The sequence below is a fragment of the Morone saxatilis genome, unplaced genomic scaffold (genome assembly GCF_004916995.1).
Source record: "Morone saxatilis isolate NCDOM2014 unplaced genomic scaffold, NCSU_SB_2.0 Contig12, whole genome shotgun sequence".
NCBI lineage: Eukaryota > Metazoa > Chordata > Actinopteri > Moronidae > Morone > Morone saxatilis.
This window is the reverse complement of record NW_023339674.1, coordinates 5,157,197-5,174,619: the sequence shown is the minus strand read 5'-3', so window position 1 is coordinate 5,174,619 and position 17,423 is coordinate 5,157,197. Positions and strand designations below refer to the sequence as shown.

The 17,423-nt window shown below is 38.5% G+C and overlaps 1 protein-coding gene across 3 annotated transcripts in view; it reads left to right on the top strand.

Moving 5' to 3' along the window:
• The window catches only part of LOC118321748 (disks large homolog 1-like), a 104,781-nt gene extending 90,217 nt beyond the window's left edge, over positions 1–14,564 (top strand). For 2 of the 3 annotated variants that reach the window (XM_035653223.1, XM_035653225.1), the window contains 10 exons: positions 1,643–1,825; positions 3,893–3,956; positions 5,857–5,872; positions 6,568–6,609; positions 7,052–7,102; positions 7,898–7,999; positions 8,342–8,514; positions 8,598–8,707; positions 9,788–9,879; positions 10,353–14,564. In XM_035653223.1, the coding sequence (XP_035509116.1) occupies positions 1,643–1,825; positions 3,893–3,956; positions 5,857–5,872; positions 6,568–6,609; positions 7,052–7,102; positions 7,898–7,999; positions 8,342–8,514; positions 8,598–8,707; positions 9,788–9,879; positions 10,353–10,459 (940 nt within the window). In that variant the 3' untranslated portion in view covers positions 10,460–14,564. The remainder of the gene's footprint in view (positions 1–1,642; positions 1,826–3,892; positions 3,957–5,856; positions 5,873–6,567; positions 6,610–7,051; positions 7,103–7,897; positions 8,000–8,341; positions 8,515–8,597; positions 8,708–9,787; positions 9,880–10,352) is intronic. The other variant, XM_035653224.1, reaches the window with a different exon arrangement.
• Positions 14,565–17,423: the final 2,859 nt, after the last annotated feature.

Sequence of the window (17,423 nt, the reverse complement as noted above, 5' to 3'; positions counted from 1 at the left end):
GAGCAAGATACTGAAACCCTGAATTGCTGCCCGATGCTGTGCATAGCTGTGTGAATGTGTGTGAAAAGGGTGGAATGTGGTACATAGTGTAAAAAGCGCTTTGAGTGGTCGGAAGACTAGAAAGGCGCTATACAAGTACAGGTCCATTTACCATTTACCATTTGCCTCATGTCTGATGTCTATTTTAGAATATTTGAATTTCTTATAAATTCTTATATAGTTTCTTGAGAGCAGTTCTTTCAAGGAGGTTTCTCTTCTAGCAAATCAAATAATAAACTCAACACAGCTAAGTTTCATAACTTTGTCTCTTTTTGAGACTCTTCTCTTTTCCCGAGAAGAACGAGATGTCAGTTTTCAGCCCAAAACAACATGTGCTTGAAGCCCTCTATCATCCGTAGTCTAAGGGGAGCAAAGGAGGAAGTGCTCCTGTTGTAGAGTGGTAAAATATGTTATGTTGTTACAGCTTTGTAGAGCAAGTGTTTCAGACGATGTTATTTGGAGGACTTGTTGCGCTTTTTTTCCTGTAATTACAACCAAAATAACTTGTTGTTCCAGCAAACTGTCAAGAAATTATTAGGACATAAAATGCCTCTAAAATGAACTGCTACCAAAACATTTATATAAACTCAATTTAATGTTTTCTGTGATTACATGCTAACACATTAGCTCAGCATCCATCAGTTAGAAGTTTCATTTGATGGAATGATCACAGTACAGTTTGATGTTGACAGTGAAGAAGTTTAACTACAGCAGTTTTGAAAGGTCGGGTACCACCTCAGTGAAATCCCAACTGAACTGTCGACCTTCTGGTCATAAGATCACATTTCTATTATTGTCTAGTCTTGAATCCAGCCTGATGGAGAGTCATATTTTAAGCAGCTAAATATATAATGCCCACCTGTGTGGAAGTCTTTCCTTTCTCATCTTTAATCAAACATTAATAAAACATGAGCAGGTGATTTTTGTTCTGACGTCGGACTCTCTGCGTCTACCTCTCTGTCTGATTTTCTCTCTTGGTTTCTCCTTCTCTGTCTATGTTCTGTTTTATTGATGAAGGCAGTAGGGACTTTAGGGGATGCCAGTTATTTCAGCTCTACTTCCTTTGCACGCACACACTCACACACACACACTCACACACACAAACACACACACATATTGCTGGCCTACTTTCCCGGGTCTTTTCCCCTCTGGATGGGTTTGAAACTCTGTGAAACACAAATGCACACAAACAGACCGACATGTACGCAGACACATGTGTACAGTCGCACACACGCACACATACACACACAGAGGCATGTACACACAGACAAGGTCATAAATTAATAGTGTAAGCAAGCGGTCCTCAGCTAAAAAAAATATGTTTTATAATAAAGTAAATATGTAAAATGTAAAATGTGTAATTGGGAAGGGTTTAAATATTTTTAAAAGGAGTACAGTCTAGATCTACTCTATTTTAAAAGTGTCCTGAGATAACTTGAATTGAATTGGCGCTGTACAAATAAAATTCAACTAAATTGAATTGTAATAGCTCAAGATATGCAAAATGTCTGTTTTTTGCCCCCTCCAGCAGACAGGACTGTCTCACCGCCGTTGTGTTTTTGTTTAAATGTGTGTAATATGAAATTTCTCCATCTGCCTGCAGAGCGTTGTTTGACTACGACGGAAGTGCGTCAGATCTGACCACGCCCAATCAGGCCCTGCCATTTCATTTCGGGGATATCCTCCACGTGAGCAGCGCTGGCGAAGAGGAGTGGTGGCCCGCCCGTCACCTCAGCCCCCCGCCTCCAAACTGCCCCGAAGTCGGAGTCATCCCCAGCCGCAGGAGGTCAGAGTTCAAAGGGGTTTTAGGGTGTAACAGTTTAGGCCTGTAGCAGAGTATTTTTACAGTGTGGTATTAGTACTTGAGTAAAGGCTCTGAATACTTCCTCCACCACCGTTGATAATACTGCAAACATCATCATTATGTAGAATCTGCAGAATATAGGACCCCCACCTCGCTCTCCTTCCTTGTTTCCCAGTGGAGGAGGTGACAGACAGATGTTGATAGGTTTTTGAGGTGGGAGGGAGGAGACCATTTGAAAGAAGTCTTGTTACCGTCCGTGACACTGAGAGGTGATGAAAATGGAGGGAGGGAGGGATGTGGAAAGTGATGGAGTGGAAGGAAAGAGTGAGGGAGTGTTAAAATGTGAATAGAGGGATCGGAGGCAACAAGATGAGTGGGAGTGAGCGATGGCGGATGGCATTGGAACATGGGAGGGATGGATGTAGAGATTGTCACACAGGGGTTTAGACGGTGGGGTATTAATAGACTGAGGTGTTAGAATAGAGGCTCGGTGAGAGAACTTGGGGTGTTACAGGCTGACGCATTTGGGGTAATAGAATAACTGTGTTAGGGTAAAAGACTAATCAAACTTGAATTATCACAAGCCGAGGCTCTCCTCCAGTCTTTTTTTCTGCTCCACCTGCTTCTCCTCCTCGCCTCTTCCTCCTCTTCTGCTTCTGTCCTGCTCTCCTTTTCCTTCTACTCCTCCTCTGTCTGCTCTCCTCTCCTCCTTCTCTCTTCCCTCTTCTTTTCCTCTTCACCTCACCTGGTCCTCATCCTCTCTTCTCCCCTCTCCTCTCGTCCCCTTCCCTCCTCCTTTCGCACACCTCTCTACCTTTCTCCTCCTGCGCCTTTCTCCTCCCCCTCTCCTCTTCCTCTTCAGTAAAATACCCACTGCTTTTGCTTTGAAATTCTATTCATGTTATTTGGCAGAAAGGTGGAAAGAGGTGACTATAGAAACTCAGGAGTGAAAGGAAAGGAGAAACAATGTATTTGCCAATGCAGTGTTGTAAACATGAAGGTATTGTTGTGTTTTAAAGCCTTCCATCAGGGATTAAAACCAAACAGTCGCCTGCAGTCGAACATCGTTACGTTAGTTATTGCTGTAATTTCTGCTGTGGACCTCCAGGCTGCTGGTCTGTTTGCAGTGACTGTTGTTTGGCCGTTTACAGACATTTGGAGGCTAAGAGCTGCATAATGCATAATGACTTTGTCTAAAAGCGCATCTGGCTTGTCAGCCTAAATTATAAAATGTTGCTCCAGCAGAGAAACAGGTCCCTGAACTGTGACACTGGAGATTCACCTTATTTGAAATTCTGGTTTTGAATATAATCACCAGCAGGAAATGGCCCTGCACAGGAAGTGACAAATCTAAATTTAAACTTAGCAGACAAAACTGTCTCCTTAGCAGGAGCAAGCAGAGAGAATGTCTTTTCTACCATATGGCAGAAGTATTTTGGTCCTGTCTCACTCTCTCAACCCTTTGCATCTGTTATAAGGTAAGAACAACCCATTCAGATTAGTGGATACTTACAAGCTATCTGCTCTTTGCTGTTGAGTTACATCATACCTGGATATTAGAGACCTCATAGTGCTCCTTATAGGCAAGATAGATCCAAATATAGTAAGCTGCAAAATTACCTTTTAAATATGAAAAGATCTGACATGCTGAATGTGAGATTAAAATAGTTCTGCAGTTTAAAGTTAGCCAAATGTTTTAAGATCATTATTCTGTGATAACAAGCTTGATTTTCCAGCTATTAGAAGAGATCCGAAGGAAAATCTCTTTGCAAATAGGGTTCACATTCGCTTGGTTACACCCCCATTGTTTACTGTTGTGTTTCACAGGCCTAGAGCACAGCAATCTGACTGATGAAACTAACAATGAATGCAATGAAGCAATGAATAATGTCTGATGTGCCTGACAAACCGACACATAAACACAGATTCAAACAGAGGGGATAGGGAGTAAATTCAGCCAGCTACATTTCTTGCTACTTAATTGTTTGTGTTGTTTTTGTCCTCTCTCTGTCTTTCTCTTCATGTATTTCCTGTCCTTACATCTCACAGGGCAGAGAAGAAGGAGAGGTCGCGGTTAAAGACAGTCAGAGTGACGAGGTCTCAGGACAGATCGGTGAGTAGCAACCTGGTTTATATACATTATATACAACACTAAAGGTTGTTGGTGACAGATTAAACAGATTACATCTTATTTGAGAGTGTGCTCATATTCCCTCATTCACACATTTTCAAAAAACAGGTGTTTATAGGTAAATATTGGCAAATTAATGTTAAATAATTAAATTGGTGAACCGTGTTAAAATAGCCACGGGTTGAGTACTGTTCTCTTGCAGTAAAACATTATGCATTGTTTCAAAACACACCCTCAAGACACTTCTAACAACATAAAACATACGCCATATGCAACTCATAATAATAGATCCCCAGTTCACAGGTGAAAACTGGAATGAGAATGTGATGAGCTGCTGTTAAACCAGGCGCAGAAGGAGGTTTGACTTTGTGTCGTGCTGAAGAAAGTGTTTTTTCACCTGTCAAGTAATGATATATAACCGTGATGTTAACAAAGTAGCAGAAACAATACTTCCACACATATATATTAATAGGGGTCATTTCTCATCTAAACTGTTTTAATATGAGAGCACGACAATTAAATATGTGGGAAATTAATTCAACAGAGTCAGGCGACAAAGTGTACTTGATTTGTTTGGTAAAGGCAAGGCAACATTGCTTGTAAAGCACATTTCATACGCAGATTAGTGTTTTATGTAAGCCACTAACAGAATAAGATAGCATAGTGTAAAGTAAAGAACATAAAATGATAGTGCAGATCTAAAAGCAGCTCTTAAAGTAAATGAAGACCAATAGCAGACATGTGTTTTTATCACTTATCTTAAAGTTTTAAATGTTGAGTCTCTTGGAAGTTTGTTTCAGATACACCCCGTTCAGCGCAGTAGCTAAATCACCTTTATCATGTTGCCGGAACAATAAGCTGAGTCGGTAGAACTGAGAGTTTGATAATGTCTATTGTAGGATCAAATGCTGTAGCTGTACAGAGGGGTATTACAGACAGGTATAGTGGGGTTTATTATGCCAGTGACCTTAACTTCAGCAGCCTGAATGAGCTAATATAGAGAGACCTAGAGATAAAGGAAAATAACTGTTAGTGTTGTACTGATGCTGGTTATTGCTCTCTCTTATTACATTAGTCAGCCATTAGGATCTTTGTTGACTATGAAATAATCTGATTACTCCAAGCCTCTAGAAAATGTCACATCACTAATATTAAAAATATTCAGAAATATGCTTTGGTCTTAAATTAGCACTAGATTTAGTGCTAGATAAAATATCATTCTGTTTGTCAGCTTGCATCTACAGAGCAACAGGAACTCTGAAGAAACTAATTTGCCTGCTTTGGAGTTAAATCAACAAATTTACAAGTAGAAGAGCTCATATGACAATAAGTTGACTAAAAATCCAACAGCCACGCCTCTTGTTACTAGGAAAAAGTTTAGGCGGATTCACTATTAATTAAAGACTAATTAAAAGTACACAAACTAGCTTTTTGTTCCTTTGATATTTGTGACTCAGAAAGGTGCAGTCTTCACAGAGTTCACAGGCGAGGCGAGGACGTGACATTAATCACACTTCACACAGCGTGGTGATGAGAGCTGACACGCAAGTCTAACATAGGCTATTGATATCACTGTGTTGTTGGCTCGCTCTCTGTTTTCCTCACACTATGTGAATCAGCAACTCCGCAATCAGCAACTCTGCACGGTGAAGAGCTGATAATTAAAAATTATCACGCACACACACACACACACTTCATATATCCCCTGGCTCCGTGCTATGAGAAAGACTGCAAATTAGTCTTGCTCACTCAAACTGTGTGTGTCTGTGTGTGTGGAGAACCCATGAGTGTTCAAATAGGGCTTCTGCTGATAACAGTCAAGATACTGTTATGATCATCTACAGTATGATGATTAATGCTTTCTCTCCATCTCTCTCTGCAGGATCAGGATGATAAAGGTAGGTGTTCTCTCCATCAGTGACACCTGCTGGTCAGTATATGTAACATCAGCTCCTTAGCAAACTGGACTGACACTACTGTACCGTTCACCTCCACCCTTATCTTACCTCTAATATCGTCCTTCACCATGGAGGAGGAGGAGGATGTATGGTGAAGGACTGGAAGTTTGAATCCATACAGTTTGAATCCAGCAACCAGAAGCTGTGTTAATATTCGAAGTGGAAACTTATGTGGAACAATACCACAGTTATATCAATTTTTTGGAGGTGAAGTATTTCCACTTTATGTACACAAGGAAAAATAGAATATTTCAAAGCCAAATTGGATGTTTGTCAGATGAAACCTCTGGACTTTGTTGTGTCTTTCCTAATGTAATAAAGTAGACATTTTAAAGGAAGCAGTTAATTAATTTGTCTTTTGGAGGCTGTAATGATCAGGTGTCCACATCTTTCTGACTGTGTCCTGTAGGTTTTGTAGGTATTGTATGATGCATGCTGGCTGGGATAGACTGGGATAAGCGAATATAGAAAATGGATGGGATGATACTGCATGGCTGATGGTTTCTGTTATAAATATGAATGTTTGTCATTGGTCGAGCGACATAGAAAGGATGTAAGTCTGTGTATGTTTGTCTGTTTTTATGTGTTTGTATGTGTGTGTGTGTTGCTGACTCTGACCTGTCTTGTCCTTCCAGAGCTGGTAACCTCTGGCACCAGCGATAGTGAAAGTTGTTCCTGTAAGTCTAGACCCTCCTCTATCTTTTTCTTTCTCTCTCTCTCTCTCTCTCTCTCTCTCTCTCTCCCTTCTTTGCTTGTTCTTATTCAGTTTGTATTTTATTTTCAAACCTCAGCCACTCTATGTTGCTGCTGGTTTGTCTGTGTGTTTCTCTGTGTGTGCTTGTAGGTGTGTCATGCATATATGCACATGTCTATTTCTTTGTTGTTATTATTGTGTTCTTATGTGCATGTGAGTGTTTGTGCGTGTGTGTTTGTCTTTGTGTGTGTGTGCGTGTGTGTGTGTGTGTGTGTGCAAGATACCTTTATCTGCTTCTCTGGCTTTTCCAGAGCTGTTGAAGAAGTTTAGTCCAGAAGTAGAAAAGGGTTAGAGTGTGTTTTGTTGTCAATAATCCCATCCATTGCGCATATAAATGTGTCCATCATTTCTGTTTGTCCAATCAGCTGGCCAGGAGGAGACCCTCCTCACATACCAACCTGTCATGCAGCAGGAAGGTTAGTGCTCAACTTCCTTTTATTTATTTTATCAAGGTTCATTTGTTTTCTTTTTTTATTATTCAGTCTTGGGAAGTTTGATTACTGAAGTCAGTCAACAGCATATACACAAAATACCTCTTTTTCATCTATAAAGTAAAACTCTTCAGTTAATTTGTGCAAATGTACCTTCAGTTTTTATACAGAAAACTAACCAATTTAGAAGTTAAAGCATGGATACAGTGTGAAACTTACTGCTTCTTTAACAACAGCCCACTGAACTGGTGGTGGAGCTTTATCTCAAATCCAAGTTGATATCCCATCATTTCCAAAGAGAATCAAGATGATACAAAATATATAAAATAATCTCAGACTGTAGACTGTGGGATTATTTTTCACAACCTTGAACCTGCATTATTTGATGTTTTGGCCACTTGGGGGCAACAGAAACCAGCTCTAAACACAACACTGACATATTATCACCGTATACAATTTTTAAGGGTAACATGTAAGCAACCACATGTCAGTTTCATCATCTGGAAGACATGAAGCAATATTAACATTTATTTAAAGTTGTGTTTCTCTCCACCTGATTAATTTTTTGAATATTAACTCCTTATAGTTTGATTTTCTTTTATTTTGGGTCATTCGACTTTTGGTTAATATATACAAAAATACAAGGAGAAATGTTAAAGGGTTAATTAGTTTATTATTATTTATTATTAGTAGATTTTCACATTTTTAGCATTGCTTAACTCAACTTACTGTGTGTCTTTGTGTGTGTATATCAACCTGGTTCTCTTTGTCATATCCCAGTTAATTACACACGGCCAGTCATCGTACTCGGACCAATGAAAGATCGGGTCAACGATGATCTCATCTCCGAGTTCCCTGACAAGTTTGGCTCCTGCGTCCCACGTGAGTGTCTTAACTTTGTGATGAACCTCAGCAGCGACCCCTAAAATAATACTAAAGTTTGCATTGACACATTACGAAAACTAAAATATCTCACAGGAGGTTGATGTTTAGCTTCTTTTAGCTTTTCAGCTAAGCACCAACCAATTAAACAGAGATAAAAAGCTTCTGTACTTTTATCCTTTAAATAAGATGTACTTGGATATAGAGTAAGACATAAAGATAATTTTTTTAAATTAAAGTTTTTCATAGGGTGAAGTGAAAACCTTCACGCATTATAAAACAGCACCTGAAAAATTAGTAATGCAATAAAAATGAATATGTGTAAAAATCTATGATCCTCAGATACAACGCGGCCGCGACGAGACTACGAGGTGGACGGCAGAGATTATCACTTCATGTCCTCCAGAGAGCTCATGGAGCAAGAGATCCAGGAACACAAGTTCATAGAGGCTGGACAGTATAACAACCATCTGTATGGAACCAGCATACAGTCTGTCAAAGAAGTCGCTGACAAGGTAAGTTCAGAGAGAGAGAATGAGACTATAAGGATGAATACAAGGAGACAGGAAGCAGAAACAACTCTCTGTCTCTCTCCCAGGGTAAACACTGTATACTGGATGTATCAGGGAACGCGATAAAGCGTCTCCACATGGCAGGCCTACATCCCATCGCTATCTTCATTAGACCACGCAATGTCGACAACATCCTGTAAGTAAATATTAATACCACCATCATAACATATAAATCTCTTCCTAAAACTTTTCTTTTTGTGCAAGCATTTGAGAATATCTGATCTATTTATATATTGATTATATTTATTCTTATTTATTTGTTCTAATTCACTCCATAGTTTTATTACCTCATGTTCCTTATTATGATTTTATCTGCCTTGCTTTATTTTTATTTTTTTCCTTTGTACAGCGCTCTGTAATAGTGTTAAGAAAAATGCTATTTAAATAAGTTTTATTATTATTATTATTATTACAACATTGTGTATTTGAGCTAAACAATCCCAGTGTTTTTTTTCCTGCTTCCCGTTATGTACCTATCAAATTCTCTTATTAGCTTCAATATATAATACAAGAATAGTTGGAGTCAAGAGTTATAATAATACTAATAATTATAATAACTCTATTTATATTAGGGCTGCAGGATTATGGCCAAAATTATCACATTATTTTTGATCAATATTTCACACTATCACACAATAAAAGTATCCAGGCTGCAGCTGCAGGGTGTGCGTGCAGCGACTGGACAGCTTCCCAACAGTGAAACCGTAACATCTCGATCCCCTGTGGTGGCTGGTTGTTAGTTTAAGAAGTCTGATTTGATATGCAGTGGAGTTTTTATGAATCAAGCACGCATTTTAAACGTCAGCGTCGTAGACGATCACATTCATTTAATTTTGGTAAGCCAAAATCGTGATCGCGATTAATATTCGATTAATTGTGCAGCCATAATTTATGTAGCACCTTTAAAAACAGAGTTTATAAAGTGCTTTGACAAACAAAAACAGGATACTCAGAAGACAGTATAGCCCGGCACTAAGGCCAGTCAAAGGCAAGACAGAAATAAAGAACTAGAAGATAAAAACATGGTAGAGGGAAGACAATGATGATGAACGATAAAGACCAATGTGTCGGTGCAGTACCAGTGTAATAAAAGTTAATTATCATCATGTCATTTTACCACTTTCCAGAGAGGTTGCTGAGGGTTTAGTTTCATGTAAATGAGGTTTTACATTCTTGTTCTGTACCTTGATATATTGAATCTTGTCTGCTTCTGCAGAGAGATGAACAAGCGTTTCACCGAGGAGCAGGCGAGGAAGACCTTCGACCGAGCTGTCAAACTGGAGCACGAGTTCACTGAGTACTTTACCGGTTAGTTACTGGCACAGAGACACATATAAACACGAGCTGTTGTTCCCTTCCGCACTCATTAATGATTTGTGAATTTTCTGTGACGACTTCACATGGGAACAGGAGTCACAGTCAGTTTTCCATGATAGACAGTCTGGGAATTTAACAGCTCAGGACAAAGAAAGAGTTAGAGAGAATAGGTGAACAAGTCGACCACAAAAAAAGTGGTACATTACATCCTCACACGCAAGACTTTATGTTTGGATTAAACATGGCTGTACTTTATTTTCCAATGTAGTAGGTCATGTGTTAAATCCAAATTAACACACTCATATACACAGACGTTGACCTTTAAAGGTTAATCCTCCTTTAATGGACATTTTAATTATAGTTCCTTTTTGCACACACACTGGTAATATGTTTTAGTAAATGCTCTTTGGTGGAAATCTTTAGGATATTAATCTCTCTCTTTCTGTCTGTCTGTCTGTCTGCAGCTATAGTCCAGGGCTCATCTCTAGAGGAAGTGTATTCGCAGGTGAAGCAGGTCATTGAGGAGCAGTCTGGTCCTTACATCTGGGTGCCCACCAAGGAGCGACTCTGAACAAACACACACATACTACATGATCACACACATCACTCTTTCAACACTTCATACTTCTCTCAATTTTCTATTATCAGCCTGCTTCCTTTCTCTCTCTCTTTCTTACACACACACACCACTACAGTATATACACACACACACACACTTACACAAGCACATACAGTCGGATGAGGGCTGGGACTATCTGGGACTGCTACTTCCTGAAGTGGGAGGAGCTAAAGTCTGTCCAGCAGCCTATTGGTGGATCTTCCTACAGCTTGGTTCCTTAATGTTTAAGGAGGTGGTTCAAATCAAGGCGACATGTACCATTATCTAATTTGATTTCATTATTGTTCTTCTTATTGTTGTTGTCGTTGTTGTTTTCATATTAACGAAGGGTAATGCATTCATGTATGGGTTTGTAATGATAATATTGTCACCAAGAGGCAGACTTTTGCACGCTGTAGCTTTAAAAGCATGTTTTTGGGACAAAATCTTGATCTCCTTCCCTGTCTGTCTGTCTGTCTTTCCTCATGGCACTGCTCCTGTTTAGAGCTTTTCCCTTCCTTGTCTTTTTTCTATCTTTCTCTCATATTCCATCGCTTCCTCCTCTTTTTCCTCTTCAGACTGTCTGCAAACTTTAAATATGAGGTGAAAACTTTTATAATGCGCCCCAGCATTTTGGTATCGAGGGCCAAAATGAAACTATAGTACAATTACTGTTTAGAGATGTAGCAAGAAAATAATCCTAAGCATAAGACACTTGATATTTCTTGTAACAACCAGAAATTCAAAGCTTAAATAGCAAATTTAATTAAATAGCTTTAAAATAGATAAAGTATGGGGTACTCTGGGCCAAAAATAAATTGAGTAAATAGGCCTCATAATTGTTTTAGAGCCCATTTGAAAGCCTGGGCCATATTTGTCAAATTTCTGACAATTATTAAGAACAACCTCAGTAGCCAAAAAAAGAATTGCTTAGGACGCATTTATCAACCGTGTCACTCCTACTTACACCAAACTTTAAGAGCAGCTTTCAAGTGATCACATCATGATTAATGACACTTGCAATTAATGACACAATTGCACCATGATCAACACAAGAAAAAGAACAAGTGGTAAAATCCTATCAAATCTTCTAATAACATACAAATAGCCTGTTTTGAATTCAACATATTGCTTCAGGTATGACCAATATGTTCCTCTAAAACATTTAAATTTGAAGTCTTTGATACATTTTTAAGGCTAGTCTGAGTAAAAGTGAAGGGTTTTTGCTTACAATTTGGTAAATACAGGCCCAGATCCTCAAATTTAAAAAGACTAAGTCCACTCCATTCCATCCCACAAGGGCTTCTTTGCCTCCCCTCCTCCTCGCCCTCTCTGTCTCATGCCTTTATCTCTCTCCTCCTCCCCTTCTCCACATCCACAGTGTGACATTGGTTGAGCACTCCAGCATTAAACTGTGTATCATCTTCTTCATCAACAGTATCATCACGATCATAATCATCAGCATCATCGTTATAGCTTTCCTTCTTACTGTAGTTGCACTAATGAGGGCTGGTTTCTTAAAAGCATCTTAGCGTGACAGAAATGATACCATCCCAGTGTTTCTGGTATTTGGATGTGTGATACACTCACTTTTCTTTCTGCTGTCGGTGGTGACCAAGCTGGTTTGAAAGAGATAAAGACGTCAGGGAACAGTTTTTGGTTTTTGCAGTTTTCTCATTTGCTGTACGTCTTGCTATTGTTGTGTAGTTAAAGACATCAGTCTGTCAGCACTAACTAGTCAACTGCATTAGCTCTTCTGGCAGCAGGTGTCTGCAGTTATAGGTTTGAGCTTTTAGTCCCAGTGTGCATAAATAACACCTGAAACTATAGCACCATTTGTGACCTCTGCACTCCATAGGTTACTCCATGATACGGGCACACGGTGGACAATCAAAGTGTTACATTTTTACCTGTTATTCAGCAATGGGTTGTATCTTCAAGGGTATTTTCATCATCCCATAGATGTCTACAGTCTGCCCAGAAAGATAAAATGTTTAACCATTGTCTAAATCCACCACTGCCGTGGCCTCCACAGTTGACCACAGACTTTAAAACAGTGAATTTCCATAACAATATTTTATTCTGAAGCACTGTTTCTAGTTCTATAGGTGCTACAACAGGCAACTTTACAGTACAAGTAGCCTTTTGATGCTGGCTTTGTCTCTCTTTGCACATCTGTTGTCTGCAGCGGTCTTTCCAGAGTCTCTGCTGCTCGTATTGTGGCAGAGACTAAGGAGAAGCTACCTCTCTTAACAACAAGTGAAAACACGTCACAGAATATGTTAAACTTTACTCCCGCTGAACAAAAAAAAAAGAAAATAAATAAAATGCTCACTATGTTGTATGGTGTAAAGCAGAGGCAGGAGTTGAAACCTAGCTTGAAAACAACTTTTCTTCTAGTAATGCAGCTGTTTCACTGTCCTGTTCTTTTTATCAGGCCAATTTACATGTTGTGTTAAATAGTTTTAGTAGCTTTATCGTGCTATGGAGCAATGTTTTATTTATAATGCATGAGCATGAGGGCATCCACGGGCAGCATTATTCACATCTTGCCATTAGTTTCACACTACGCCGCTGAAAAGCAGCTTTGGCAAGAACAGCAGTGAATGTAACTTTTGATTGTTTACAAAGACATCTGTCACAGTCTGTGGAAATAAACCATTTTAATGTTGGTTTAGCTTCGGGCAAACATTTTATAGTCGACATCTGTGAGATCCCAAAAATATCTTTGGTGACACAACCCTCTGCTGGGGTAGGAGGTAAAAAAATAACGATTTGGCTTGTACCTTAAAGCAACTATAATCAATATTTTTATAATAGTAATGTATCAAATGACAATGTGAAAAAAATGTGACAATGTGAAAGGGGTTGCTCTTAGTGATGAATTTACAGAGAATAATGATCAGAATGTGCAGCTCCCCTCAGAGCTTCACAGCGAGTTTCAGTTCATTGTTTATCTGTCTGGCTGCAGTTTTACTGTTCTGGTTCACTCTCACTGCTCTCATAGCATCATTACAGTAAAAAAAAGCTCTAAAAACCCACTGTACATGACCTGCTTAGCTGCAAACGGCAGACAGACACAGTTAGAGACTCCCTGGTGAACATACTTGAGCGTTTAGCAGCTAAAGAGCCAGATATTTCCCTCAGGAGATGGAGACCAAAAACAGAGCTATTAAAGAGAGTGAAGTCCCAAATGGGGCTAACCTGAAACATGACAATAATCTCTGTTGTCAAGCAGAACACTTGAAATACCAAGATGCTTTTGGTAACACAGCCCCTATATGGACCTTGTCAGCCATCCACTTCCCATCTCCACCTTCAACCCCCGAGGCGACTCCTCCATGCTGACTGGAGACCAGAGACGTGCAGAATGGCCGTTCTGTCAACAGAGTAGCTCTTAAACCCCAAATAATAAGTAGTTTTGACCACATGTGTTTTGAAAGCTTTAATATTTCCTCACAGAATGTTCAGATAAATTATTACTTTCCGTCTGTAATCCTCTATGAATCCAGTGAACCCGTGGTGTCGTCAGTTGACAGAACTGGACTCTCTGTAAGACTCTGGCTGTGTATTTTAGCTAGGGGACCATGCCACTGTCTGTTAGAGTAAAGCACCGATGCAAAGAATCTATTACAGAGATGGATCTATATCTAACATATTATAATATTTATCCCTGCTCTAACTGCCTATTTTGGTACAAAAAAAAATAAAAGTCTTTATTGAGATTTACTGAAATCCCTTGACTGATGACCGGAGATGATTATTCTTTTTTTGTGTTGTGCAATGTGTATGAATGTGAATATGATATAATAACATGTAAATATGAATATTATTTACTTTACTGCAGGTTTTTCTCTATTGATCTGTCTAATGTGCTTTTTCAGAGACACACAGCTTGTTGTCTGGGATGGTGAAGCATCTGCTGACTCTTTAATGATTAAAAAGATTCCACTTTATGAACCAAAATAAAGACATAATCAGAAAACACAATCATAGTTCTTAACGACAGCGGTTACAAATACAGAAGCACAAGTGAAGTCAACCACATTTCATTTGAAGGATGAACAACAGTCAACAACAACAACAACAACAGCCCTAGTGACTCTGAGGCTGTGAGCTAAATGCTTATCATATATCAATATGTTCACAATGTGAGATTTTAAATGTAAAGTTGATTTAAATGCAATGAATACACATTTTAACAAGATTATGGGTCTATGTGCTAAACCAGCTTACAATGCTAACAAGTTTAAAAGAATAAAAATAAATGATCAGCTTCTATTTACCAGGTTATGTTATATTATAATTTAACCAAATTAAACTTTTTAGCATGCTGTAATTGCTAATTAGCACTAAACACAAAGTACAGCTGAGGCTGATGGGAGTGTAATTAGTTTGTCAGGTATTTTCAAAGTTATTGCAATTTATCCTGAATGTTAGGTGTCAAGTTTAATGGCAATCCATCCATTAGTAATCATTTTACAGAAAACCACAAATATCAAAATCATGGAGGTGCGATGGAGATCACCACAGTTATAAGGACTCATCCTTTGAGGGCCTTGAATGACACTACCACATTTTATAGATATTTACATCTGGACTAAAGTAGTGGATACACTCAGTGATGTTTCCATACATAGAGTGTTATTTGCTCCATGGCTAAAACACCAAATCAAGAACCAAAATGAAGCATAAAGACTACAATCATCATTACAAAACTAAAAACTCTGAACAACTGAAGCTTCAAATACAATGGAACTACAATCATAGTAAAGTGTAAAGAAATCATTGAAGTTTAGTTTTAATTCTAAGAATGATCTGCCAGTTTGATGTTTGAATATATTTTATGAAACTTCTCAGCCACTAAATAGAGGTCAGCAACATTTCCGAAAGTACACCTGTATACGTTTCCCAAACAGAGATTACAGACAGCTGACTAAAGTAAGTAATAGCAAATTAAAAGCATATTTACACTGAGGATTACCTTCATTACCAGTGTCTTATAAAGCAAGTCTGTGAAAACCTGTTAGCAGCACCTAGAGGGTGCTGTGTTCCTTATATACTACAGTATGTCTTTTCCTGCATAAACGAGTCATCAGTGTGAACAAGTGTCATATTTCACACACAGTAACACACTCATCTCCCTGTTTTACAGACTTAGTTTTTCTCTTCCACACAAACAGCATCTTTCTGTTTCACACACTCTCTCACAGTCACTGTGTGCTGCAGCAGGTTGTTGGTCAGTTTATGTAAGGTCACGCCTGGCTGTAGTTACATAAAATAAATTCCTTATGAACTAAATGCTAGTAGAAGTAGTTTTTTTGTTTTCAACTTTAAAGTTATTAACCTTTTCTTAGTTCTGACCAAAAAATACCAGCTGCAGTCATTCAGGTTATTCCTGGAAAGAAGTCGAAGACCAAGTGTACAAAGTGAAAACTTTCTCTATTTTCTTCTAATTAGTACCAAATTAAATGGTTATTTCAAGGAAACTTTGTCAAAACGTAGGAAATTATTCAGAAATGAAAGATCCATAAATGTAAATGAATGCAAAAGTTATTCCAGCCTTACAAATTAAATATGGTAAAAAAAAGGAAGTATGAAATTGATGAACTGATTTCAAGATTTTTTTGTTTCTTGAGCTTTACATTTTTAATTCTCCAGAATCTGAATCTCTGAGGTCAGTTCTCCAATAAATAAATCCAGTCATCTTCACTGATCCTGCTTTCAGCTTCTGTCTCACCTCATTTGAATATCTCATGTCCAAAGTTCCCAGTGTCGATGTCCTTGAGTTCATCCGGTCCTCCGGTTCAAGTAGCCATAATCTGATAAATATCCTGCAGTAAACGACAGGACATAATAAATTACAGCTCATTAAAATTTTGCAAGAAGTCAACCTCAGGATGTGAAGAGAACAAAACACCTATTGTTATATGATCTGTAAAGATCTTATAAAATGTCTTTATATGTATCTGGGTTGTACACAGAGCCTGCTGTACGTGACAATAAGAACAGCTCAGTGGGGTTGACAGACGATCCCACAGTGATTTTTTTCCATTGTGAAAAGTGAGGCACAGCAAGATCTATGTTTATTATTTTATAGAAAGTCAGAAGGTCTGCTGACTGCTTCTGTAAATGAAAATAGCAGCATCCTGACACATCAGTCTGGCTGTCACCTCCATGTCATCCTCACCCCGTCACATTGTGTCTCGTGAATGTTGCAGCAGCATAAACGTAAAGTCGATTTCTGCAGGCAAATGTGCTGCCTTACAACTGCTGTTACATTCTCTACATTCCACACTGTGTCATGTTGTAAAATTGCATTGTATGTTTGATTTAGTGCCTGTTTAATTAGATATTTGTTGACATGGCTGCCCTCTTCATTCATTATACAACATTCTTAAAGCTTTATTATTCTTATCACCCATGCTTGTCTTGTACCAGGGGACCATGAACACGGAGGAACAGCAAGTGATCTTTTATGATAGGCTCTCTTCCTGTGTTTCACCAGATGTCTGCAGAAATCTTTTACCATCATAATCATGCATCCTCATATCCTGCAGCAGTGGGCAACTGCATTGTCTAATGAAACAAAAATAGAGGAATTAAAATTCAGTGGCAAAATGCCCTTAAGCTACTTTGTCTCTATTAATACCCATTTTGTTTGACTGAAATTGATTTGATATGAAACAGCTACTTTATGCTACAACACTGTGAGGCTAAATTATTCTGAGTCATACATTTAGTTTTGATCTATTACAAGACTACTCATGAGCCAGGAAGAAAAGTACATTTTGGGGATTTATTGAGAGTCAGTAAGTTAGTGATGCATATCTAAAAAAACATGCTACAAGAAATATGAGACCCTTTTGGCAAAAAAGAACTATATAGAAATGTCTGACTAATTAGAAAGTATTCAGATCTTTTACTGAAATAAAAG